Source organism: Lepidochelys kempii, chromosome 13 (assembly GCF_965140285.1).
Source record: "Lepidochelys kempii isolate rLepKem1 chromosome 13, rLepKem1.hap1, whole genome shotgun sequence".
In the NCBI taxonomy this organism is placed as follows: domain Eukaryota; kingdom Metazoa; phylum Chordata; order Testudines; family Cheloniidae; genus Lepidochelys; species Lepidochelys kempii.
This window is the reverse complement of record NC_136392.1, coordinates 4,568,507-4,595,118: the sequence shown is the minus strand read 5'-3', so window position 1 is coordinate 4,595,118 and position 26,612 is coordinate 4,568,507. Positions and strand designations below refer to the sequence as shown.

Here is a 26,612-nt window from a genome sequence, read left to right as displayed (position 1 = left end):
TTATAACAGGCTACATAAAAAGCACTAGCGAAGTCAGTACAAAATAAAATGTCATACAATGACTTGTTTATACGGCTCTACATACTAGACACTGAAAAAATCTAAGTGCAATTGATTCATTTTATAATTGTACGGGAAAATGAGAAAGTCAGCAATTTTCCAGTAACAGGGTGCTGTGACACTTTTGTATTTTTAGGTCTGATTTTCTAAGCAAATAATTTTCAGGTGAGGTGAAACATGGGGGTATGCAAGAAATCAGACTCCTGAAAGGGGTACAGTAGTCAGGAAAAGTAGACAGGCATTGATCATTTACACATACATTATTTTTAATGCAGCACTAGCATCCTGCAATGCTCCTGCATCTTTTCCCTTCTCAAAACTAGGCCCAGGGTTTCCCAAGGGAGTTGTACGAGAAGAGTGGTTCCCAAACTGGGGTTCGCACAACATTACAGGGGGTTCGCCAGAAAAATTTCACTCATGGCAGCCAGAGGACCCCGGGCATTGGAGGCAGCAGGTGGGACCTGGTTGCAGGGCAGACAGCCCGAGCCCCAGGGAGAGCGAAGCAGGGCAGTTGGTGCTGGCAGCCCGAGCCCCTCCATCCGCAGGGGAGCCAGCTGCCTGAACCCTAGCGCTCCACACAAGACTGGCAGCCTGAGCCCCCGGCTGACTGGGGCCAGGCAGTTGGGGCTGGCAGCCTGAGCTCCTCCGTCAGCGGGGGAGCCAGCCGTCTGAACCCCAGCGCTCTGCGCGGGGCTGGCAGCCCGAGCCCCAGGGAGAGCAGGGCCGGGCAGTTGGGGCTGGCAGCCTGAATCCCGGCAGTCAGCGGGACCTGTAGCCCAAGCTCAGTTGACTGGAGCGGTCAACGGGGTCCGGCAGCAGAAGCCCCACGGAGTGCGGAGGAAATTTAAACTTAAATCCCTGGAAATATTCATTTTTAGGAGGGGTTTCATAAGATTTCACAATTTAGTGAAAGGGGTTCGTGGCCTGTTAACGTTTGGGAACCACTGTACTAGACTGGTTTTTCCTGCTTTGGTACCTACTTTGCTTTGGTAGAAAGTATGTTCTGCTCTGTGCCTCAGACGATATGATGTACTGAGCTCTTTTCTGCTGATTCATTGCAAAACGAAATTGTCGGCTCATACCCTCATTCCACCAAGTTCCTTTTGGTTCCAATCTCTCCTCTTGACAGGGGCCAGCTCCTCCAATTTTGAAGCTGCATGCAAGTTCCATTACCTCCCATGAACTTTTTGTGCAAAACTGACCAAAGTTCCATTACCTCCTTTGGTCAGTTTTGCACAAAAAGTTCATGGGAGCATACCGTATGTATCAACTGATGTTTGCTAGTGGCTGTTATAGGGAAGTACTAGACTGGAAGTACCAGTTCATCAGCTGAAGCATACCACAGGCAGAGGCTTCTAGAGGCCAGAATGACGTACATTACACAGAAGTCACCAGTTTAGGCCTCCCTCCCAAAATTACTCTGCTAGTTGGATATTGCCCTTGATGGGTTCGTAACCTTTGCACTTACTCATTTAGATTTCTAAGTATAAATTCAGGACCAAAAATTCACGTAATTTGTTTCCCAATGGAAAGCTTTATTGACAAATTTCCCCAACATTCACCTGTAGAGAGAAACAGTTCAATATTTAAGCTCCAGCAGTCCCCCATTTAACTGACACTGTTTTCCCCACATTGCGGGTAATTTCAGCCACAAACAATAAAACCTGGTAAATGACACTCTACACTCCACCTATTTCCTATCACATCTGCCTTCTAATTTTTCATAGTATGCTTCCCCCAAACACCTGCAAAATGGGGGAACAAGCGTGGTTATTGAGGTTTATGATCAGCAGACTAAAATGTCAAAACTTGCTTCTCTAAAGGGCAAAAAAAAAAACTTATCCTAGAGGAACTCAAACCACAGAAACTAATTTGATATGTATGTAAGCAAACCTAAAGACCTGAGTAAGTCCCACTTAGCCTCTAAGGCACAGAATTGCTCACTCTAGGTTTTTATGCGGAGGCACCTTTGCCTAGAATAAGATCAGGCCACCATTGGGTAACCTTTCATTCTACAGCTCCTGAGTGATAGTGTCGGACAGCAGAATAGCAAAACATCCAGACGCTTGAGCAATAAGTTAGTCTCCAGGATTCTCTGCAAGTACTGTAAACAAAGATTATGGGTGGAGATATTAGCCAAGAGAATGTACCATCAGATTTAGGACCCTCCAAACTGAACCACCTATACAATGGCAGGGTAGAGACAGGATTCTCCAGTACAGTGCCCACATTGCTAGAGACAGAGTTTTGTCCTTTTCTAATCTGGCCACACTGCTAGCTGCCTTCAGAGCTTCTTCCTTAAAGGACGATGAAGGCATACACCCAAGAACAGAGAAGCAAGTTTTATACACTCAGGCAACAGAGTGCACCAATGAAATGAACACAATAACTGGCACATAGGCATGCTGCTACTATTGTATGATGCAAAACTCCAGTGCTCCAACCCCAACTTTGTAACCCTCACATTTCTCTCTATATAAAAAGATTATAAAACAAATAAAGCATAAGGTGATGTAAGGCTTGCGATTCAACTTCAGCGTCCAAGGTATTATTTCCCTATATGATGCTAAAGCTCTCTCACTTAGCTTTTATTTTTGAAGTTCATTGCATTTAAAAATAAAGATTTTAGTTCTGTTAAAGCTAGAGCATTAGTGTAACAACTAGGCAGTTATTTCCTTTTTGGGAGCCCAGAGAAAATGACTGTTTACCCCATTCCCATCTTAATGAGAGAGAAGATTTTCAATGCCTCTCAGGCCCTGCTCCTCTATGGTAGTGGGAGAGAGCAGTGATGGGAGACTGGGAACTACTTCTCTTCATAGATAATTTAGAACAGAGGGCTGCTGCCAGAAATTGAAGATTTGTGTTTCCCATGCAGTTGGCTTCTTCCATATTTGCTCGTCCCACCCAATCTTGCCTACTCAAACAGCTTATCACTGAGTGAGAAATGCACGTGTTTGGCACCAGAAATGCTATTTCTGGACTAGGCTGAGTAAACTCCATTTTACCTGCTCTCCCAAAAGGACAGCACAGTGATACATTTCATCTACAAACTTTAGTGTAAAATATTTGTGTACAAAACATTTTTATTTTACTTGACTCCAGCAGCAATGTCTGTGTATGGATGTATGGATACTTCTCTTCAGAATGGGAACTGCCCCCTTCCTGTATTTGCACGCTGTTGCGAAGAACTAGTGGGGCTCCTGCAGTTGTGCACAGCCGTGCAAAAAGCCACACTGAGGGGTTAGAAAGGAGCGTTGTCCTGGGGGGACTTGTCACCAGAGCCTGTGGGGGAGTGTGGGTCAGTGCTGTTCTCCCTGCTGCCCACCACTTTGGACTGCAAAAGGAAGAAAAGTTGTTGAAGATGACAAGAGAAGGACACTGGTCTTGTGTCCTCAGTGCAGACAGTTAGCACTTCTCCAAGGGGTGTACTGACATACAGTAAAGTTATTCTCCCCCCATAATCTATTACCAATTGTTAGCCTTAGAGACTGCACACTCTTAAGAACAGGGGCCCCAAAGTGCCATTTACCCCGGAAGTTCTCTGTAAGCACTAGAGCCCCTTTGACAGGTTTAAGCTAGTTTCACACAGACTGTCTTGCATGGGGATTTGCTTATCATGGGAGTTTAGCAACAGGAGAACAGACAGTTACCTTTATGGTTCCAACTCGGTCTTCAAATGACTTGAAGGTCGTAGAGTTCCTTGAAGGAAAAAAGGCAATGTAAAGTCAAAAGGGGTAAGCTACTGGAGCAACTGGTTTTTAGTTTGAATTGAGTAGGCTGAGAATATCAAGCCTGTGAAAGTTCCTTGGCCATTCAAATGCAAGAGCACCACCACCCACAACACACCTAAGGCAGTTATCACTCCAGTCATCTTGCCATCTTCCTGCAAGTTAGGGTTCACTATCTCTAACTAGCCAACTGCATTAGACATGCTATACTTGGCATACAGCAAGGTCTGGAAGGCAGATATTTATACCACATTGTATTTTTCCCATTGTTTGAATAAAGGCCACTCAAGCTAAAAACCTAAAAGACAGGCTGAGTTCCATTATGAGTCAACGGATTACAGATTAGGTAAGAGGGGAAAGCCTCATAGACAAAGGAGTGGTTTCTCGTTTATGTAAGAAAGCCATGTTTTTAGTCCAAAGGGGAAGCTGAACATTTTAGACAGGCTTGAAAAAAGTCTTTCAGCTTTCTACATTACCTACTATTAAGCTGAAAAGGAAGGGCTTCTCCGGAGCAAAAGAGATTAACGGAACATTGAGAGTTATAACCCAACAAGAATACACGGGACTCTATTCTCTGACCACATGACAGAAGTAGTCACTTATGTCAGCGGGAGAGATGTGTGTCCTTTGGTATGAGAAATGAACCTTAGAGGTAAGCAAATAATTTTAATTCACTGTTTGATAAATGCACCCTTTACACCTGATACACAAATGTTTCAGGAGTAGTAGTCTGTATTGAAGAGTTATGATTTAGCACATATATCATGGGGAATTGTTCCCGCGATGGACTGCAGTGCACAAGCTCTTCTAGCAAGAACATTCACGAGAACAGAATTCAGTTTCTGTTCCTAGACATTGCATACAAGACTCATTTTGAATATTTGCACCCATGCAACAAACTTACCTGCTTTAGTATGCCAGAAATGCAAAAGGTGCGAGTACAACCAAAGCAAAATTCATCTAAGAACCTGAACAAGTGAAAAGGGTCTGCACTCTTTGCCCAGCTCTACTCCCATCATACAGTTCATTCATCCCCATGTGTGGGAATGGAGATTACAGTTTATACCAGATTCTGCTAAATTCTGAAATTTAGCTAAAGTTTTTACTAGAAAATGAGCAGCTTTAAGGATAGTTTTGACTTGTAAGATACAGGATTAAGCTTCTCGACTTTGTGGAGATTACTTAAGAGTGGAAAGGATTTGTATTGCTAACTCCTATGAAGATGAAAACACAAAGGCACATTTCTGTTCAGGGAAATTATACTGTCCCAAACAAAAGTAAACTCATGCAAAGGAGGCACTAAGGGAACATTTTTCTTACATGTTAAAACCAGAGCTTCCAATTAAACATTTTATTGTCAAGAGAAACCAGGCTTTTTAATCAGTTTGTAATTTCTTCAGTAGCTAGTGATCATAAGGGTAGTTAAATTTTGGAAGAGGTTACATGGGGAGGTTGTGAAATCTCTTGCATTGGGGGTTTTTAACAGGTGAGCAAACACTTGTCAGTGATGGTGTACATACACCTGGTCCTGTCTTAGCACAGAGGGATGGACTAGGTGACCTTTTGAGGTCCCTTCCAGCTCTATACTTTTATGATTTTACCACATAAGGAAGACATTGTTCTACTGCAAAAGTCAGGGTATTTTGGCATGCTGGACCATTAGCTTGTAAACCAGGGATACAGCGGGAGGTCAGAGAGATGTCATCTGCACTACTAGTTACAACTGTATTGAAATTCTAAAAAAAGGATCATAATTCTCTTTAGGGACCTTTGAAAGCCATAAAATTGCAATTTGAGTTTTGGCAGGGTTACAACACTTCACTTGACTCCTCATTAAGAGAGTCTAACATAGCCACTAATAAACCTATGCAACAGGCCTCAAAGCCCTGAACTAGAGGGGCTGCAGGAGACATTACCCCACAGTGCACATTAGAGGTCAACTGAAGGAAACAGTCCCAATACACAAAATGAAAGTTGAATTTAAAGGCCCTAGAAGTGGGTTGGAATTAACTACGTCTCCCACTCATCCCACTTTTATAGACATTTCGTACGTTACCTCATCGCTGGCATACTTATCGAATGGCGAATGGAATAACTGCTACTCGGAAGCATTAAAAGTGGAGAAGGAAGAGTTAGACAATTCAAACAGACATTGGGAGCATATGAGGTTAGGTCTTGCACAATTTCCAGACACGTACTGTACCCAACAACATTAAGGCTGCTGCAAATAGCTGAGGCAATAGAAGTAACCCACAAAAGCCCCTCTCTCCTGCCCTTTGACACACTGTAGTCCAAACTAGTTTTGTAATTATAGACTAGTTAGCCTGAATATCTCTAACTCAAGAATGCAAGATATGGACAGAGTGAATGGTGTTTAGAGGCTTTATGCTTCAACTGCTGACAGATTTGCTTATGTCAGTACAAAGAGCCAAACCTCCCACAGAAAAAAGTTTAATTTAGGAAAAGCTTTTTAAACACCACACTATGCCCAAGAATATCCAGAAAAGGCATCTGGCCCAAGATCCAGGACTAGATTATTTTTATTTGAGAGAGAAGAGATGTTGCATAGGCACCACACAAAAAAAGAGCTGACAGGGTCTATGACTGGCTTTCTTGCACCAAGTTACTCTGTTACTCAGGGTTTAATTTTAAGAGGCAGGATATTCCCAGAATTTAGGAACAGCAGCGAGAAGTACAAGACGTATGCAGCGAGCCTGAGAATGGAACCGCACTGAGCTGTCAGCTTTCAAATAAAAAAATCTGCTGTAAACTGCCTACAGCCCCATCTACACTACAAATATGACCAAGTCAAGGGACTCAATTACAGCACTGCAATTATTTATGTTCAACCCTCTACCAATGGCAATCTCATTGTAAAGCCAGTCCAGGGGCATCTGTTGCAACCAAGTTCCCTAACTCGTCTGTATTACCAGTGCAGATGGCCCCACAGGTCAGCTCTAAGTCTGCAGTGCCCCCTGGAAAGATTAGCAAAAAAAATAAATAAGCCTCCTCTTTTAGCACCCCTGGAAAGCACCTTACCTAAAGGAATGCGAGAAGGGATGAGCCCTGGAAGAACCCATCGGCAGCAGCAGGAGAGAAAAGTGAAATGTTAGTTAGGCCCCCGTGTCCAGCTGACTGCCCCACATAGCTGCCCATAAATCTTGCATACAAATGCCTTAGACAGAAAGCCCACCTATCTACAACAAAATTTGCCTCAAGAGGGATTAAGAAAAGCTGCCCAAGACGTATTTCTTACCCTATGATCTTATATTATGTGAACTGAGGTATGAAGTTTTGCAAAGATCAATAATGGTACTGTCTGCAGTAAGAAGTTACAGCCAGATCACTGCATATTCCAGCACTACTGAATCTAGCCCCTGCCACAGAGCTGTGTTCACACACTCAAGCCTTGTCTTCATTAGAAAAAAAGGTTTTAAATCCACAAGTTGTCAACACTTGGATTTTACCAAGGGTTAGCAAACAATGGAAAACCCACCTCTACCCCCTACAGTGGCCACACCCTAAGCTTTCATTTAAAAAGCTTTGCTAGCCTTGCTGTTGTGAATACTCCTTACAGGAAACAAATGAAAGCCAGGGCACTGTTTTCTTCCTGAGTCTGCAGACATGGCTGGTGAGGGCATGATAACAAGAACTGTTCATCCTTACTATAATTTATGCCACAATCCCAAACTGCCTTCCACCCATTCTTGGGTGCCAAGTCACAACTACTCCACCCCCCAAGACTAAACTATCCTATCCAGGCCCGTGACAGCTTCTACAATGGTTACATGTTGCCAATACAAAAGAGTCTAAGGCATGATGAGAACATGGAGATGGCGTAAAATGAATTTACAAAGAAACACCACTGCGGCTACTCTGATTTCTCTTTCCATTTTGTATTATTTAAACGTAGCTGTCAGAGCTTCATCCTTTGCAGCCAGTGCAGGAGAAACTAAGTAGTCTCGCCACACACTTCAGACAAAAACTTTCCATGGAGAACAAGGGGCTCTGATTACACCAAAGCCCAAGAAGTTGTGGTTTTGCCCCCAACATATATTAAGGCTCTCTCTTCAACAGCTAGAGCCAGAGGCAAAGCCAAAACATTGGTATGTTTGAAAGTCAGAGTTTCTACAACTCATTCCTGTAAAAAGATTAACAGCTTGGACAATATACACAAACATGCACCACTCCCAACATTGTATGTATTACCACAAGCACAGCTCAGCCTATTTAGCACCTAAAACGGAACTTTTGAAGATCTATTTGTGCTTTTTGTAGCCCTTTTCCTTCTTTGATAAAATGTCTCCAGATTACATAAATTCAGGAGCTGTCCTGCAGCCAATCATCAGCTCAAAATAATATTTAACAATCAGTATGCTTGTAGTAGTAGTTACAGTAGCAGACTCCTTCAAACATTGAAATGAAATGTATATTAGAAAATATACATTCTGAAAATTATCCTCTCTAATGAGGAAGATGGCATTCCCTTAAGATTAGTTTACTGAAATTATACACTACAGTAAAATGCTGTAAGGTAAGAATGCCTGAGACCTGCATCAACAGAGAATGCAGAGATAACAGAGAAAGCTAAACTGGCTAAGACTTTTGTAGCTTTAATAGCAATGCTGTACACTACTTGCAGAACACCCATTCCCATTAGTTAAGCTAGCCCCCATATGGACTAGTCTCAGAGATTAGGCGGCTGGGGAAGATGTAATAGAGTAACTAGCAACATCAGTCCTCTTATACATAGACAACTTCAAGTACCACAGGTTAACTATTGAACATGATGAATTCTAAAGCTATTAGATTTCAGACAATCCAGCAATGCATGGCAACTAACTGATGTACTGAAGATGTCTCCCAACACAAGTTATTTTGATTCTATAGTGGCAACGTTTTATACAAGGGAATTGTGACCAAGCGTTCTGCACATTTATGTTGTCATTACCCCCTTCTAGCATTTTTCAGTAGCTAACGAAGGCTGACAAACAGTCTGCAGTGTCCCTTTCCGTTACCTCAATCCTTCCAGCAGATGGGAAAATAAATGTCTGGATCCTTTTCTTATAACAAATGCAGGATGAAGGGACAATCAGAGATAAAGCCCCAGGAGAATTCTAACAAGCAATTACAGTTAAAGGCTAGCACCGAGATTCACTGAAAACAAGTAACATCTCACCCATTCAGAGGAAAACTGCTCACTACAAGAAACCAACCTCACTCACTGTAATCTCTGATCACGTTTCGACTACCAACAGTTTACAGTTCTATTTCAAGGGAACATTGCTACTGAAGACTTTGCTCCAAAAAAAAAAAAAAAATATATCAATTGAATCTGTGTTGAAAGTCTCAGGACCGTATTTTTTCCCTGAAGACAGCAGAGAAGTACAGACAGAGAGCAATATAGGTGTACACACACAACAGAGGAAGACTGGAAGAAGTGTTATTAAATCTTCACAGGAAAGAAGCAAAGGTTACTTTCATCTATTTTCCACTATAGGGCCATAAATCCACAGCAAATCCTGCTGAGTTATTTGGTAATGCTTTGACTGATGTTACATATTTCTGACAGAGAAGCTGCCCACAGACCCACCACTTTGTCTTCCAAGAAGGAAGTGCTAATGGCACTAATGTAGGGTGTTTCCACAACCTTAGTGCTGCACGTTTAGACAGGAAATTCAGGAGTTTCTTTAATGTAAATTACAATGAACGTGTGCCTTTTTCTATTCACTTTTTCTTGCTGAACTCATACTACGCAGCCTATGGCTTCTGATGGGGCCACTGGCATTGCTCTAGGAAACGTAAGGTTACAGAGTTAAATAGAGAACTAACAAGTTCACACTGCTGAACAAATAATATTTGTGCACGCTTTAGTCATGCCAGGTTCATGGTAGCACAAATGCTCCCAATCAGACTGTGAAGGGATTGTGCTTGGAGGGGACAGAATTCACACACTTCTGCCACAGCTACCACATTTGGTAGGTAGACCCCCACATTTATTATGCACTTATGACACTGGCAAAAGGAACCACATTTTGCCCATTTCAGTCTGCTACAGCATTAAAATAAATGGGAGAAAAAAAAGAGTTATACAAATTGCGGTGTCATTAGTAGGAAAGAGGAGTCAAATGTACACTAGAAAGGTTAGAAACTGGACTAGTTCTCTGCCCAATTCACACAAGCTGGGTGCTACTGAAGATGTGCACCAATATCTGCTAGTCCAGGAATGCCATGTACAACTCAGTGAGAGTAAATTTGGAATATCCAGTACTATGATCAGAGATTACATCAAGTGCTTACCACCTGGGTACTCCCAGCCACAGAGGAAAAGGACAATCTCTGTGAAGAATTCAGAGGAACAGCCGTGTTAGTCTGTATTCGCAAAAAGAAAAGGAGTACTTGTGGCACCTTAGAGACTAACCAATTTATTTGAGCATGAGCTTTCGTGAGCTACAGCTCACTTCATCAGATGTTTACCGTGGAAAGTATCGGTATACACTGTGTGTATATAAAGTCTGCTGCAGTTTCCACGGTAAACATCTGATGAAGTGAGCTGTAGCTCACGAAAGCTCATGCTCAAATAAATTGGTTAGTCTCTAAGGTGCCACAAGTACTCCTTTTCTTTCTGTGAAGAATGAGAGCTGTGATGAAGCAACTGCCCAATCTGAATTTTGTCAAATGTCATGTTTAAAGACAGTTTTATTTTTGAACCAAAAAAGTTATTCTAATAAACTAGGCAGCTGTGTATGCAGAGTCCAGGGAAGAGTTGATATCCTGCAAAAAAACTCTAGAGAAAAAGTTAAATACTGTATTTTACAAGGTATCTTTTCTGTACACTGTCATTAACTGTCTGGAAGACTTCCAACATCATCTTTCCCCATTATGTTTGGCCCATGCAAGACAGTTCTGGCACAAAATGGAGTAAGTGGGTTTCTGCTGTTCTAACACCTTAGTGCAAACACTTTGATCACAATGCTTTTGCTCTGACCCTGTATGCAAAGTACAGCTTTACAAAAAACACACCATGTAACTCCCTTAGGACTAATACACATGTAACAGAGTTTAAGAGCAATGGCTGAAGTCATCCCGAGACTCTTTTCCCCATCCCCCCTGGAGGGGATTACACTCTACAATTACTAGATACTAGTTTTGCATGAAGGTTCTGGACTACATATGACAGGTTTCAGAGTAGCAGCCGTGTTAGTCTGTATTCGCAAAAAGAAAAGGAGTACTTGTGGCACACCTTAGAGACTAACAAATTTATGTGAGCATAAGCTTTCGTGAGCTACAGCGTTCAGCATCCAATGAAATGAGCTGTAGCTCACAAAAGCTTATGCTCAAATAAATTTTTTAGTCTCTAAGGTGCCACAAGGACTAAACATGATCACATTTAGTAATCAGCCTTGCAAGACCTAGGCAACTAATACTCAAGCACAGGCAATAATAATATTTAGAGATGAGCTAAAACTGCAGTTGTTCATCTGAAGACCTTTGAATTATTTCCACTTGAACCACTGACTCAAATCTGCCCTTATGGTTTGGTTTCCCTGTTAGACACCATACTGATGGGTGCAATATGGGCACTTAAATCAGAGCAAGCACTGCACCTAAAGCCAAACAGATAATTTTTCAGTTAAAGTGTGGCTAAAATCTAAAGAGTTTTTTTTAAAACCAGTCTGAACCCTAGTTCTAAGCTGACTTTGAACCTGAAGGGAAGGCTAAACCTTATACAGATTTGAACAGTACCTCTTTGATGCATCTGAGTTAGAGATATTGTCAACTTAAGTTACCTAGGAATTCTCTTAGTTCAGTGAAGACTGTTAACTTGGAACTTCCCTTTGCATAGCTACGAATGCAAAAAGCACTGGGCTAGTACAAGAGAACTAGGAACTGACTAGTTTAGCCATCCAAGCCAAGTGAAATGTTAGAAAAGATTCAGCAGAAAGTGAATCACCAGAGTTTCATAGCTCAGTTGAAGGAATTCATAAAGAAATTAAATTACTTTGTCAGTATCCCTTTGAGATAGGTGTTTTATTGACTGATACTTCCTGCCCTCAAAATCAGGTCAAACCAATACTAGATGGCACTTACTGAAATCCTGAGTTGATCGCACATGAATGCCTGGGAATGCCTCATTTCCTAACTTGCATTATTTCATTGTTTATAGCAACCTCAAGTCATTAGAGATATTTATGAGGTTAAATATCCCCCATATCTAAGTGAAAGACAACTGAAATACAATTGGTTTTGTGCTCCAATGGCTAATATGAACACTGGCTTATCCATAGTTTCTAAAGCCACCTTCTGCTGTCCCAGGGAGCTACCTCCTCGGCTACACGGTGAGACATTAGCAGCCTTCCTGGTACAGTAGCTAATACAAGTGTCTAAAACTTATGCAATAATTTAATATTAGCTTTTACATCTAAAGATGTGAGAATTTTGGGTAAGTGACATTAATTTAGATCTTTAAACAATTCCTCCTGTTCCCTTTCACCAAATTAGTGGGTTTATAAACCTCTGTAGTTACTGAACATGGAAAGGAAAAGTTCTAGTCCATATTAGTAACAAACATCTGGACTGAGTCACTTCCCTTATTAAACCCCCCCTGCTCCCAATACCCATTCCCCACTGTGCTAGGTAGTTGTGCCCATCAGCAAGGAATTTTAATTTTCCATACATCAGAGAACTGACGCATATTATTTTCGTCCACTTTTCTCCATCTTGAGGTTCTCTACATCTCTGATGGAGCCAAAGAGCTAGACTCTATTTTAACGCCAGCATAAGAAGTGAGAAAATGGAGTTCCATTTTCCTGCAGAAGAACAGAAAGGTCTCCCCTCAAATCTTTTCAACACCACTATTCAAAGAGGATGAATGAGCTGCAATGAAACAATATGGTACTTCTTCCCGGTATGAGGGAGACTACAATATTTTATCAGTTTGTGGAACAAGAGAATCAGATATTTAAATGTTCTGGGAACTGCTGAATATTAAAGCGATAAGTGTTACCAAAGACAGACCTCTCAGAACACTGCTGGGGAAAGCGATAAAGAAAGGATTCCTGAGAATGAAGCTCTGACCAGAAATAGCTTAGAAAAATATGTATTAAACCCTGAGCGATATATACCGGGTCACAGGGAACAGCTGTATCAGATTAATTTTGCCATTAACTGCAGTGCACAGAACTGAAAATGGAAAAAAAACTAGGCATGCATTCCAGATTTTTAAACCTCAACGTTGTGTTAATCCTGGACTCCAGTGCTATAGCGAAAGTGGAACAGAGCTCTTACCTCATGTCACCAAGTTTACGGCTGATAACAGAGCCCACATTGGAAAGGGCAGCTGAAGTCTTCTGTCCTGCCTGGGACAGGGTTTCCTGAGTCTTCTTATAACTAAGCAGAAAGAAGTTGAACAACTGAAGGTTAGTGGGGGAAATATTACAAGCAGCAATGTGAGCAGCACCTGCCAGCATTTTGGAAAAGATGCCGAGGCAAAGAGAGCGGGGCACTAGGTTAGCAAGTTGCACTGACATGGCTGAAAGCTACTCTTCTGGTCTCATATGTACTTACGGCTTTGAATCTTAGCAAGAAAATGCAAGTAGATTTAATTTATTTCTTCATATTTACTCTATATTTTTTACGATGTTGATATTTTAGTTTCTCTCTAACCATTAAATCTGATTAACATCGGATATTTCAGTGAACATTTCGAAATTTCCAGTTTGGGATTTTTTAAAATGCTTATAGCTCCCCATTCTTCCTTTTCTCCTTTTAAGGAAAAAAAACTGCCCCCTTCAGTATTAAGTAAATTGTTCTCATAAATAAACTTTCAGCCTTGAGTGAAGAGAAAGCATTTTTGTTGCAGAATTCAGTATGGAAGAAGAAACTGGTAATAGCGACATGTTACAAAATAGATAAGAATTGCAAGAATGAGCATCACCTTTGCAATTGCAGCTTAGAACCAATAGCTAGAAAAGTTTCCAGTCAGTTACCTTTAACCACAGGTAAATTAGAAGTCTTGGACAGCTTTACATCAGTTTGATTTTATACATATTTGAAAAGTTCATAAGAGGGGTCAAGAGAAGAGGCACTTCAGAGCCTTCCTATTTCAAGCCATGCTCTGGGACCACAGGTGAACAAATACATGCTAAGCCACTTGCACAACTGCATCCTATCCAAGTTACTCTTGAGTTGGCAATTAGCATCTAGATCTACAACAACTTCAACTTGTTAGAGAGAAAAAAAGTCAGCTACATACACCAACAAGAGAATATTAAATTTGGGGTAAATTAAATCTGGGTTTTCTGGCTCCTGAATATTTAAGCCTGAAGTTATCCTTCTTACATAAACTGTGCTAGAGTATTTTGGAACAGGATGTGTAAGAGTCACCCACAACTCTCTCAACCCTCAAATACCAAAGCAAGAAGCAACAAGTTCAAGTAGACAATTTAGGCTGACAGTTATTTCTCTCTCTCTCTCACTCACTCTCCAGATGGGAGTGTGGGAGTGAGAACACAGTGGCACTTTGAGCCAGATTCCAAGAAGTCCTCTTAAACTATGCTTTTTTAAGCCCAACAACCCACATTCTGTAACATGAACAGGCTCTTGACTCAACTACACTAGTTACTGCACATGCCTAGTACTTCACAAAGCTCAGTAATGAACCAACTTTACTTTTTCACCCCCCAGTCCCAACAAAAATGACTATTCATATTGTGTAATCTAGTCATTTGCCAAATTCATGCCCCCCAAATTCAGTCAACAAAGACATAAAATCCGCGGGACATTGGATGTCTAACATCCAAGTCTTCCAGCTTCACTCATGATCCTTCTCCACAACACAATTTGTTTTGTAAGAAGTGGTGGTAATTATATGATTTAAGGGTGAGAGATATGTATTGAATGCTGTTAGCTTTAACACAGGCTTTTGGGCATTGTTGCAGCTAATGAATTTACACCTGACCTGCAGAGTCAAAACTTCCTTGGAATACAAGGAATTCAGGCCCATCCCTCCTGGGTACTGGGCATCTCCCCTGAGCAGGCTGTCACGCTGTTCAGTAGTGCTATCCAACAGAACCGTGACAAGAAATGAATCACACCACACATTAATTTTTGGACTCCAGTAATGCCCATAAATTGAGAGGCCTTAGGCTCCAATACAGGTTGGGACAGCAGGTTGCACATATTAATGAAGACCAGTACTATGGCAGTGGACACATATGCAATATTATACAAACTTAAATTGGCCCCATATTTCATTTTTATGAAATTGAGAGCACGGGGAGCATTCCACATGTTTAAGATGTAATCTTCCTTTTTTAAAGTAATGCTGCAATGTTTGGGTTTCCAACACTGCAGCATTAGGAATCTGAAAGTAGATCCAATTAACAAAAGTTAGAGGCATCATTAGTTTCCATTGTCCCAGCTGACAGAAATGCAAGAGTAAACAGAGTGTAATTAGGAACAGGAACATTTTTACCGTTAACCCTCTAGTCATAATAAAGCTTAACAAACGACTTCAGTAGACTGCCTCCAGTAGGGACAACTCCATCCTCACTTAAATAAGGGCACGTCTACACTTTAGCTGGGGGCCTAATACCCGTGCTAGCGCTGAACAAGCTCAAGCACTAAAAATAGAGCGTAACCACAGAGGTGCAAGGGGCTACCCATCCCGAGTATGGGCGTGTCCAAGAAGCTAGGCACACATTCAGGGCAGCTGGCCCCTCTTGCTGCAGCTACACTCTTCAAGCTAGTGCACTAAAATTATCAGAGCTAGTACGGGTATGTCACAAGCTGGGAGTTACAAGCCCTGCTCAAAGGGTAGATGTGCCCAGTTACACCCCACCCCACGTCACACAAGCCAGAGAAAGATGGCCTTGCACTGTACTATAAACAGGTCAAAGCCAGGCACTGTCAGATCAGCAGAGAGGGGAGCAATTCCTAGAAGAGAGGGCAGGCCCTTTAATAAGTACACTGTCATCCCCCTTCCCCACCCCAATCAGTTATTTAAATATGGGAACTACTACCTTGAGAGCCCTTGATATTCTTAACAGCTGAGGTCAAAGGCAAAAAGAGAGGCAGGTCTCTCAAAGAGCCAGGACTCAACCTATACAGGACTTCAAAGTAAAAATTTTATTGTACCTGGAAGTGACCAGAAAGCAAGAACTATTGAAGAACTGGTCCAATATGTTCAGTGCAACTGACCCTGCTAGGCAGCAGCAAGTTACAGCTAGTGCAGAATGCAAATGGTCTTAAAAGGGAGAACACATCAGATTATTGCTATCTGCAAGCCAAAAGCATGAACTACTGTAGTGAGGTATGGATCGTGAAAACAGACTTGCAAATTGATGCTATATGCTGCTGAAGGGAGGTAGTTTTGCATATGTCAGATAGGTATCCAGGAGTATCAAGGATGTAAGAGCACTTTTGAACTGCATACCTCTTGGACAAATCCCTTCAACACAGCGAAGGCTTACATCTAGACCCATAAAATCCTCCCTTCTCCCACTAGCATCACCTCCCCCTTGCTTGCTCCCATCCAGCTACCAGTGTGAAAGACAGAGAAAGCAAAAATCACAGAACGTCTACAGCTGCCACTGACAGTTCTCTCATCTGACTAAATGATTCTGCAATCTCCCCCACCCACCTCATGTACACATTAGACAAGTGCACCAGCTTCTACCCTCTCTCCACATTGCATGCTTTGATTAGATGGCAAACCACGCTCTGCATCAAGGACTGGAAGCTAAGAGAAGCCTCTCAACAATGCACAAAGGATTTCTCTTCGAAAGTGCTATAAGTGTCATAGGTTAGGTCTTTGTTTTCAGTTCAGTCAGGAAGCTTGTAAGTTACGCTGCCTAGCAGCTCACGCAGTGGTACAGCAGAAGAGTCCCAAGAAACCTGGCAGGAAAAACAACCTTGTATTTCTTGAATCTGACTACTGGCATTTATTTAATCCTAGATTGAGGAAATGGGAATTCTGCACTTGTTTCCCAGAATGCCCTAGGAATATCACTTTTCATCCCTTCCCACTTTATTTTAAATTTGTGTTTAGCTTGCTAGAGTGAGACAAGGCAGATGAGGTAATATTTTTAATTGGACTAACTTCTGCTGGAGAGAGAGACAAGCAAAAACTTGTCTCTCACCAACAGTAGTGAGTCCTATAAAAAAAATATTACCTCAGTCACCTTCTCTCTCTAATATACTGTGACCAACACGACAACAACATTGTCTAGCTTGCTAGCATTCCAACTGCCAGATAACATTCTTTGCAGTGCCAATCCAAGCAGGAAGACTGGCTTACAAAAACTATTTTAGGTGTAAACAAACAGCTCTTGAACAAGCAACATAGGCAGGCTTCCTACTGCCGTTTTCTGCCATTTATTATCAATGACTGCAAGGAAACAGATCTAACAGGAAGTTTCTTATTCTAGGAGAACACACCCATGGACAGAACTCTGATTAAATGCTACCAGGGAAAGTTATTCACTGACTTAGGTCATAACTAGCATTTAAAGAACAGTGCTCAATATCACCAAGTAACAGAACAGCCAGGGTTTACTCTCATTTTGTAATACAAGTGGACAGTCTACTTGGAAAGTAGAACCCCACACTCTGATAAGTTCTGATGTTTCTCACCCCCACACAGTCCACACTGTATTACACAATGAAAAAAATCTTCCATTTGCTCCCATGACAGGAAGCCATCTTTACACTGACACACACACTGGCAGTTAATATAATTCAAGTTACCAGAAAAGAAACTGAATTCCATACCACGAAGTACAGAAAGGAGTTCAGCTACAAGTGACCCATGACCTACATCTGCCTTTATCTAAGCAAAACAGGAAAATTAAGGAGATCCTACCGACCTCTCATAATCTACTCAGCTACAGTCCATTACAAATGGAGATTGCATTAAAAATGTAATAAGCAGTTTGAGGGCTACGGATAATTTTTATATTATATTGGTAGCATTTACTCCAGAGAAAACTTCAGTCAGCTAAGCAGAAAAAAATAAAAAGTAGTCTAATTTAATATTCAGCTCCAACCAAGGAAACAAATTATGTAAGAACTCCCACAGTCAAGCTACTGTGCAAGCAGGCAATTTTGGCCATACTATGACAGGCAGCAAGGCTATTATGCAAGCTAAGCAAAGTTTATCTTTAGAAGACAGTAGTTACTAGGATTCCTGAGGAGTGAGATGTAACAATTTGCTTAGATATGAGTTAAGCTCACAGGTTAGACCCAGATTTTACTGCAGCACTGTTAACACCCTAAAATTAGCATGGAAAGGAGGAACCTCAACCCAAAGAAGGGATTGCTTAACATCAGAAGAGTGATTAAAGGGCTATTTGAGATTGACAGACAGAATACAATAGCTGTGGGGTTCGTAAGCTTTTAACATTTACTCGATGCTCTTAAAATGGTGTACTGAATGCCTTGGAAACTGAAGCCATATTGATTCTGAGATCAGACACCAAATAGGAAAAAGTGCATGCTGCATCACAACAACCCATTACTACCCCTCACCTTGTCTAGGTATTAGATAGCTCAATCTGTCTCTTCAATCCATGGCTTGTCAGGTCAGACTGACAAACCCAGTGCCAACTCTGAAGATGGTCAGAGTGATACGGATCCCGTCCACCAAAAACAGGAATGTATCAACTCATTTCTCCCAGGTCAGCAGACAGATGTTGGAGGGTAAAGATGTCACTACTGACCACAGTTGGATTTACATCAGTGACTTGAATATGAAATGTGTATTGATTGCAGGGGCAGGCAAACTTTTTGGCCTGAGGGCCACATCCGGTTTCCAAAATTGTATGGAGGGCCGCTTTGGGGAGGCTGTGACTCCCCAAACAGCCAGGCGTGGCCTGGCCCCCCGACCCCTATCCAACCCCCCCCCTTTTCGCCCCCTGATGGCCCCCCCGGGACTCCTACCCCATCCAACCCCCCTGTTCCCCGTCCCCTGATGGCCCACCCCCAGGACTCCTGCCCCATCCACCACTCCCTGTCCCTTGACTGCCCCCGGACCTCCTGCCCCTGACTGCCTCCCACTACCCCATCCAACCCCTCCTCTCATTCCTGACTGCCCCCCCCCCGGGGCCTCGCCCCCATTCAACCCCCATTCCCGACCCTCTGACCGCCCCGCCCCCTATCCACCCCCGCCCCCCACCCCGAACTCCCTTGCCCTCTATCCAACCCCCCCGAGCACCAGTGGCTGGTGGCGCTAGAGCCAAGCCGCCCAGCTGGAGACAGCCATGCCACCATGCAGCTCAGAACACCCGGTCAGGCCGGGCCCTGCAGCTACGCTGCCCCAGGAGCTTGCTGCCCTGCTGCCCAGAGCATTGGGCCAGCAGCGCAGTGAGCTGAGGCTGCGGGGGAGGGGCCCGTAGTTTGCCCACCTCCGATTTATTGGGTAAACATAAAAGGGTTTTGTCGGTAGAACTTTATGGGACTAGTCAAAGCAGAAAATTGTTAGCTTAGAGCAGAGAGTTAGTGACAATGTGCTTTTTTGAAAGGTGGTTTACACTAAACGTTAAAACACTCACGCTTCTGATTGGGTTAATTTTTCATTCCAGTCCTCCAGTGTGCTGCTGGCTGAAAGATATCTACAAATACAACGGAAATTAGAAAAGGTGCCAAAGCTTTCAAGACAGATGCTCTCCTTCCTGGACCTTCCACATAACTAATGCCTCTAGATGTTTAAGGAAACAAGTGCTATTCCCATGTGATAGACGGGGGGAGGGAATGGCTATTAGAGGAAAGAATTATAAAACACTTTGTTCTTTTAGATGTGGGCAAACATCCAAGCCCAGGTTTCCTCTTTATTCAGATAACTGTTGATGGCAAAGAAATTGCACAGATTTAAGCTAGGAGATTTAAGCCAGAAGATATCAGGCCAGTTCAAAGTTGTACGGTCTGCCACTTTGCCTCCTATGGGGAATCACTCCCTCCCCTCCACGCACTATATAGCGGCTACACTGCAGCATGGTATAGCACAGAGCATAGGAACCAGGAATTTGAGTTCTATTTCCAGTCTGATACTGCCTTGCATGACCCTGTGCAAGTCATGTAACTTTTATCTCCATTTCCTCATCTTTAACAGGAAATTACATAAATCCAAAAACTTACAAGATCTCAATCGCTAGACGTTCTACTACATGGCATAACCTACATTATTTTAGAACTAAGATCAATGAATGCCTAAGACAGATGACCAAGTAACTAGAAATGCATTGTAAGAACTACTGTCTGCTAGTAATTGAATTTCTACCACACCACACCAACTAAAATTCACAGCATTCTAACCTATACTCGCATCCAACAGATTAACAAAAGGCCCATATTTGTAAACTGTCAAAGTCACACGAACATGGTAGCAGCTACCAGTAGCTGACACATACATGCCCAAGTTTGTTTGGCCCTCATTCCGCCTAGGACTGAACACATCCAATTATCTTGTCTACCTTTGTGGCCAGAAGAATAGAGTCAGTCAGCTGGTCCCCAAAGTGTTTGCTATGATTTTTATGGAGTGAAGGGGAGAAAGTACAGATTAACTTTAAAACAGGAAATGCAATGTTCACTCTGATACGGCATGGGACTTCATTCACACTTGGCCTAACAAGGGCTAGCTGACAGGCAACAGTAATTCTTAACATTTCATACTTCATTTTATGTAAAGTGTGTCCTGGTAACTGACTGGAATTTTACTTCAGCTATGGCAACAGACAGCTAAAGAGATGACAGCAATATCTTTTGCTTCCATCATCTCTGCAGCCGTTGAAAGTCAGGTACATTGTTAATAAGCAAGAGCCTTGAACAGGACTTCACTGTGCCCCAAGCATACAATCAACCCCTTGATGCCTAAAAGAACAATAAGCAGTACAAATTGGAGAATAGCGTGAGGAGCAAGTAGGTGGTGCTGATGACCAGAGGAACTCACAGTTCTGACTGTGTCACTTTCTCATTCCATTCTCCAAGTTTCTCAGATGTTTTCGTATAACTAGAAACAAAAAATCTGATTAATCATATTTTAAAGTGGGAACATTTTCATAAGGATAAGTCATCACTTTTGAGATTTAAGTGACATGTTGAAACCAGCCAATGATCAGAGACTGAGGGGAGAAGAAATGGGGAGCAAGATGTAGAGCAAGAAAGTCCTTCCCCACATGATGGCATTATCAGTCAGTTCAGATTCTAGTTATAGTCAACATGAGAACACTTATATTGGATAGGGTTCCTCTGGTTGCAACGCCTCCTTTCCCTCTTGATCATATTCCTAATGGCAGTCAATTGTGGTGCTCTTAACTCACCTCGTTTGCATGTGCTTCGTACTGCCAGACATAGGAAAAAATCTCAGTCTCAACACTAGTAGTGCCAGTCAGGGATACAGATAGTCTGGAATGACTCATTAGGCTGTCTAAACCATGACCTCACATCTTTTCATGAAGTTTAGGTGCCTCACTATATTCTGTTCCTGGATGCAGTTTGCTGTAAGTAGGGCCCTACTAAATTCATGACCTTGCAGCCTCCCAAAACTCCTTTTTGGGTCAGGACGCCTACAATTACAGCACCGTGAAATTTCATATTTAAATAGCTAAAATCATTAAATTTACGATTTTTAAAATCCTCTGACCGTGAAATTGACCAAAATGGAGCGTGAATTTGGTAGGGGCCCTAGCTATAGGGCTCAAAAATTGGTGACCTGAAGCAGGGATTGAGTAAACTGTGGTTTTCTACGTATTAGAAATGCCTTGTGCCCTTCCCTCTGAACAGTGAGGCTTTGTCTACACTATCACTTTTGTTGGTCAGGGATGTGAAAAAAAGCAAAAAAAACCCACCCCAACCAACATAAATTCAACCAGCAAAAGTGATGGTGCGGACAGCGCTATGTCAGCAGGAGACGCTCTCCAAGAGGCATAAAAATGTAAAGAGATTAGACTGTTCTGTTTAAAAAAGGAGAGATCTCTGCAAGTTCTTTAATAGCAAAACTATTACGGAATGATTCACCTGAGCTCACAGGAGTGATATTCCATTTAGGATAAAATAAATGGGGCAGCTGCAGCAATGAGATTTAGAGCTCAATTACAGTTTGTTTCTCTTCACCTCTGTGCGTCATCAGGTGAGCTCTACTGAGCATTACATGCACTAGGCCATATGCACTATAAAACCAATTCCAATCCCTGCTAAAATATGAAATTAAGAACATTAAGCTTAACCAATGGAACACAGATCCCCATTGAGCCAACATACTGGTTTACATTACAAATACTGAATAATAGTTAGCATTTCAAAGTTTAAAAAGAAAATACTTACTCCAGGACCATTCCAAATGATCACGCCTCTGAACTATGACATGCACTCATTAGAAAATGCTTTACCCAAATCATTTCCCAGATAATCACAAGTGACAGATTTCTGGTACTTTTTGCTTGGCAGTCACATTTTACTATGACAAGCAAATATTGTGAGTTTCTTTACCCTCTCTCCACTAAGAAAGTCACAGAGCAACCTCACTGGCAAGGAACTGCTTTTTACAGAGAGTTATATACATATATATGTTTGAAATCTTTGGCACAGGGAACACCTACGCATTGGAGACTTGGACATCATGCCAGCTCTTTGACAGGTTCTGCTTCAGCCCATCAAAAGTGGTCAAACCCAGTTTTCTCTTCAGCTCTCCACAGTGCCTCTCTTTGGCAGCCAATACCTGACGTAAGGTACCAATTTCCTCTTCCACCTACAGGACAGGTTCCCAGTTAGAAGCATGCCTTAGTGTTACAGAAATTCAGTTTGATCACAACTTTTAATTAAGTGGTTAAACATGGAAAAATAAGCAATTTTTCACAGCTCGCTCAATATAAATCTGATATATTTATATACTGAAACTCTGCTAACAAAAATGTGAGAAGAAATCTAAATTCCACAGACACCAATTAAATTTGATTTTAAAATTTTAGACAGTTTAACTTAAGTATGCCACTGGTAAAAAAAAATTGGAGGTTAAGTTAGGAAAATTTCCAGAAAAATAACCCTACTGGGCCACTTAATGTCACAAAAAAGTAACAGAAGCCTTTTCTAGGGCTGGATCATCAGTTAACAGTAGATTCTATTAACAGACCTGAAAAACTGCAGAATCCTGCATACAAGGAAAATGGTCTGTTTTTATAATTCTGTTTCTTTGTTTTTATTAAGAAACTAAGATCCATCTTTTTCTGTGGTTTATTTTCTGGTTTCAATCCTGTTTGGCATCAGAACTGTAAGCGTCAGAAAATAAGTAGCGGCAGAAGGAAACAAATCTTAACAAGCCACAACTCAGTACCTCTGGACTACTTTGCATTATTGAAATTGCGTTCAAGTCAAACAATCAGACTAGGTTTCTACAGTGAGTTCAGAAACTACAAGAAAACAGCTGTAGCTCTCACTTCCTGTTTTGTTTCAGGTGCAAGTTAAAGAGGTCACCTTCATTATTTGCCCATTCACATTTGAGTGTAAATTTGCAAACCCGCAATATCTTAAAAGCTTTTAGATCCAAAGCCATTGCCTATAATGGGAAGGAACATAAAAAGGAACTCCATGTCCTCATAATTCAAGGGTAGTTTCTCCCCCACACTCCACCTGTTTTCTCACTCTAAATGGAGCTTGACGTTAAATGGCTTTTTGTTTAGCCTCAGTTTGGGGAAAAGCATTTTCCTTGTAACTTTGATGTCAGGAAAACTCTGATACAGGTGCTAAGTGCTGTAGCAAAACCAGAAGGGAGAACATGAAATAAAGCATATTGTTAAAGTCTACAAAGTTAGCAATTAATTTTATTCTTCAGCAGTGAAATGATGGATTTAGATTCCAGAGGAGAGATTAACATTACACCATCGCTGAAGTGTCCCTTAAGCTTTCTTACAGCGGATAGAATTACCACTTGTCTCTTTTACTTCTCTCAGATATAGAGGCACAATCTAAACAGAAATGGTAGCACCATTTTACCTTGGCAAGCTCAGATCTTAACTCCTCTTCCTCAGCTTCAGTCAGCCCCTCTGGTGCAGAGGTCCTTGCACGAGCAGTATTATCCACGGGTACGTCTGTCATGGTATCCGACAACAGACCTTTGTTGGGAGAGTTAAGGTTGATATCTGTCACAGACAAGAAGCAGAATGTGGAAAAAATAAGCTGCTAGCAAGCAAAGCATGTTATGCAAGCAGATGTGTCCAGAGTACATACAGATGGAGTCCAGGGGAGAAAAAGAGGAAGAGAAACTTCTCATCTAATAAAAGACTTAGCATCTTTCAGAAGTATCAGAAGAAAAATTTACTTGTCAAAAATATTTTAACAGCTCCTTGGCCTAAAGTAACACATTAATAATCACTGAGCACATGCATTGCTAATACACAAGGCAGGGTAAACAAGGTGCATCTCTCTACACAGGAGTGATAAGCTCTGGATCAGAAGTCAATTATAAACTGGGCAATCCATCGGAACCTATAACACATCAGAGAGAGACGGTCCTGCAGGGAACATCTGTGCCAATACGTCCCCTGAACTAGCTTGAAGCATCTCTCTCATTTACGGAATGTGTATAAGGGAAGGCAACAATTCAGCTTCCATTTAATTAACAAGTGTCATGACCTCAACTAGTGGTTTAGTGACCTACATGCACTACACTGCAGCTGATACTGTTAGCATTGCAGAGGCAAGAACCTTTGAAGCCATTCCAGCAAGCGTGCTCTCTAGAGCAGCATGGCATCTACAGACTGACAGAATCAAACCGTAATTACTACAAAGAATGGAGTCAGACGCCCTCATTCCTATAATTGCAAATACATTTGTTTATAGCCTCATCCTCCATTTCTCAGTCTATTAAAAATAGGGGTGGCTCCAGCTCCAGGTGAGTTTTCTAATGCATGAGAAATCGTAGAAGTTAAGACATTTCCTCTTCCACAGAGAGTTCAGCCGTGATTCTTCCGGTCTAGTATCTTCTAGACAGTATCTCTTGGGTTTCTGCCTAATGCCAGACAACATAATCAGGGTAATATCAGACACCCCCTCACTCAGCCAGGCAGGGGGATGGGCTTCCCCAGGGGAGGCCTTCTCCCCCGATCATTACTGCCCGGGGCGGGGGCTCATCTCCAGCGGGACCACGACCGTGGCTGCCAGGTTGCCGGCGCAGCGTGCTGCAGGCGGAGCAGCCCTCATACGCGCCCGCGACAGGAACAGGAGCGTCCAGCCCTTCCTCGCTCAGCCCCGCCCCGGGCGGCAGGTAGGGAGCCAGGCCGGGCCTCAGCAGCCAGCGCCCAGGCACCCCGACCCGGGCAGGGGAGGCGGCGGCGGCATGGCACCCTCCCCCCCCCCAGTCCCCCTCACCCACCGAGACCCGGCCGAGCCGCTACAACCCTGAGAGCAGGCGCCGCCTCAGCTCGGCCAGGGGCGCCCCAGCTGCAGCCGGCCCCCCCCCGAGCCCGCGAGCCCCCGTCCCCAACGGGCGCCCCTCCCCTCATGGCGCGGCGGCCCCGGCGCAGTACCCTGGCTCGCGCTCTCCATCTCGGGCCCGGGCCCGCTGAGCGGCTGCAGAAGGGGAGCTGCGCCGCCGCCGCCTAGCACGCAACCCGCCGCGCGACCCCTCAGCCGCCCGCTTCCGGGGAGGCGCGGGCCCAGCACGTCATCAGCTACGCCACGTCCCCGGACCGGAAACGGCCGCTTCGTGGGTGGGGCCACGAAAGGGGTGACTCGGGCGTGGTGGGCGGGGCACGGAGCAGAGGAGCCGGCAAACGTCATGGGTAGGGGGCGGGGCCAGAAGGCACCCGATGACGTCGGGACGAGAGAGAGGGGAGCGAAGGTTTAACGGGTCGGTTGGCGAGAGAGGTGGGGGGCGCTCGGGGTGAGGGGACCTTGGGTAGGTTGAGAGGGGTCTCATGGCCTGATGGGAACTTGGGGGGCCAGGGACGGGGGGGGGCTGAGGGGATAATGGGAACTTGAGGGCAGAGAATTGGGGGCTGGGAATTTGGGGGGCTGGAGGGGTTAGGGGTTGTTGGGAACTTGGGGGGGCTGGAGGGGCTAGGGGCTGTTGGGAACTTGGGGGGCTGGAGGGGCTAGGGGTTGTTGGGAGCTTGGGGGGGCTGGAGGGGCTAGGGGTCGTTGGGCTGGAGGGGCTAGGGGTTGTTGGGAACTTGGGGGGGCTGGAGGGGCTAGGGGTTGTTGGGAACTTGGGGGCTGGAGGGGCTAGGGGTCGTTGGGCTGGAAAGGGTTAGGGGTTGTTGGGAACTTGGGGGGGCTGGAGGGGCTAGGGGCTGTTGGGAATTTGGGGGGCTGGAGGGGCTAGGGGTCGTTGGGCTGGAAAGGGTTAGGGGTTGTTGGGAACTTGGGGGGCTGGAGGGGCTAGGGGTCGTTGGGCTGGAAAGGGTTAGGGGTTGTTGGGAACTTGGGGGGCTGGAGGGGCTAGGGGTCGTTGGGCTGGAAAGGGTTAGGGGTTGTTGGGAACTTGGGGGACTTGGAGCAAAGGATGCTCCTGCTCCTCTGCCAGGCAAGCGGCTACTTTGTGGCTGTGTTCGTGCCCAGCACAGGGGTACCTCTGGATAGTTGACTGCCCTGGGGAGCTTCTTGAGTCCATGTGGGGGCACTGTGCACATCTGTAGCATTTTTCAGCCTCTGCAGGCCATGGCTTTCCTGCGTATTAGACCCATTAACTTATCCCACAGTGCAGTCGAGTTGGGCTCCAGCCCTGCACGGGCTGCTCCCTTGTGCAGCTGAGTAGGCCACATTGAACCAGAACAATATGCCACTCCAAGCCCCAGTGCAGAACTGAATAGGGGCAGCAGTGGATGGGGAATCAGC

General features: G+C 43.6%; 1 protein-coding gene across 9 annotated transcripts; it reads right to left on the bottom strand.

The window, feature by feature from the left end:
• Positions 1-1,565: 1,565 nt before the first annotated feature.
• Positions 1,566-25,556, bottom strand: TPD52L2 (TPD52 like 2). 9 transcript variants are annotated; one of them, XM_073308927.2, is made up of 11 exons: positions 25,304-25,391; positions 24,606-24,786; positions 23,772-23,890; positions 22,382-22,530; positions 20,734-20,793; positions 19,340-19,399; positions 13,077-13,178; positions 6,828-6,854; positions 5,845-5,886; positions 3,711-3,759; positions 1,566-3,394 (listed from the first exon to the last, which is right to left on the bottom strand). In XM_073308927.2, the coding sequence occupies exons 2-11, from the start codon at positions 24,628-24,630 to the stop codon at positions 3,302-3,304; spliced, it is 726 nt and encodes a 241-aa protein (XP_073165028.1). In that variant the 5' UTR covers positions 24,631-24,786; positions 25,304-25,391; the 3' UTR covers positions 1,566-3,301. The 9 variants fall into 9 exon arrangements, with proteins under 9 accessions (XP_073165028.1, XP_073165027.1, XP_073165029.1 ...); XM_073308926.2 differs by lacking the exon at positions 24,606-24,786 and having other exon boundaries at positions 23,772-23,917; positions 25,304-25,405; XM_073308928.2 differs by lacking the exon at positions 24,606-24,786 and having other exon boundaries at positions 25,304-25,405.
• Between the last annotated feature and the right edge of the window lie 1,056 nt (positions 25,557-26,612).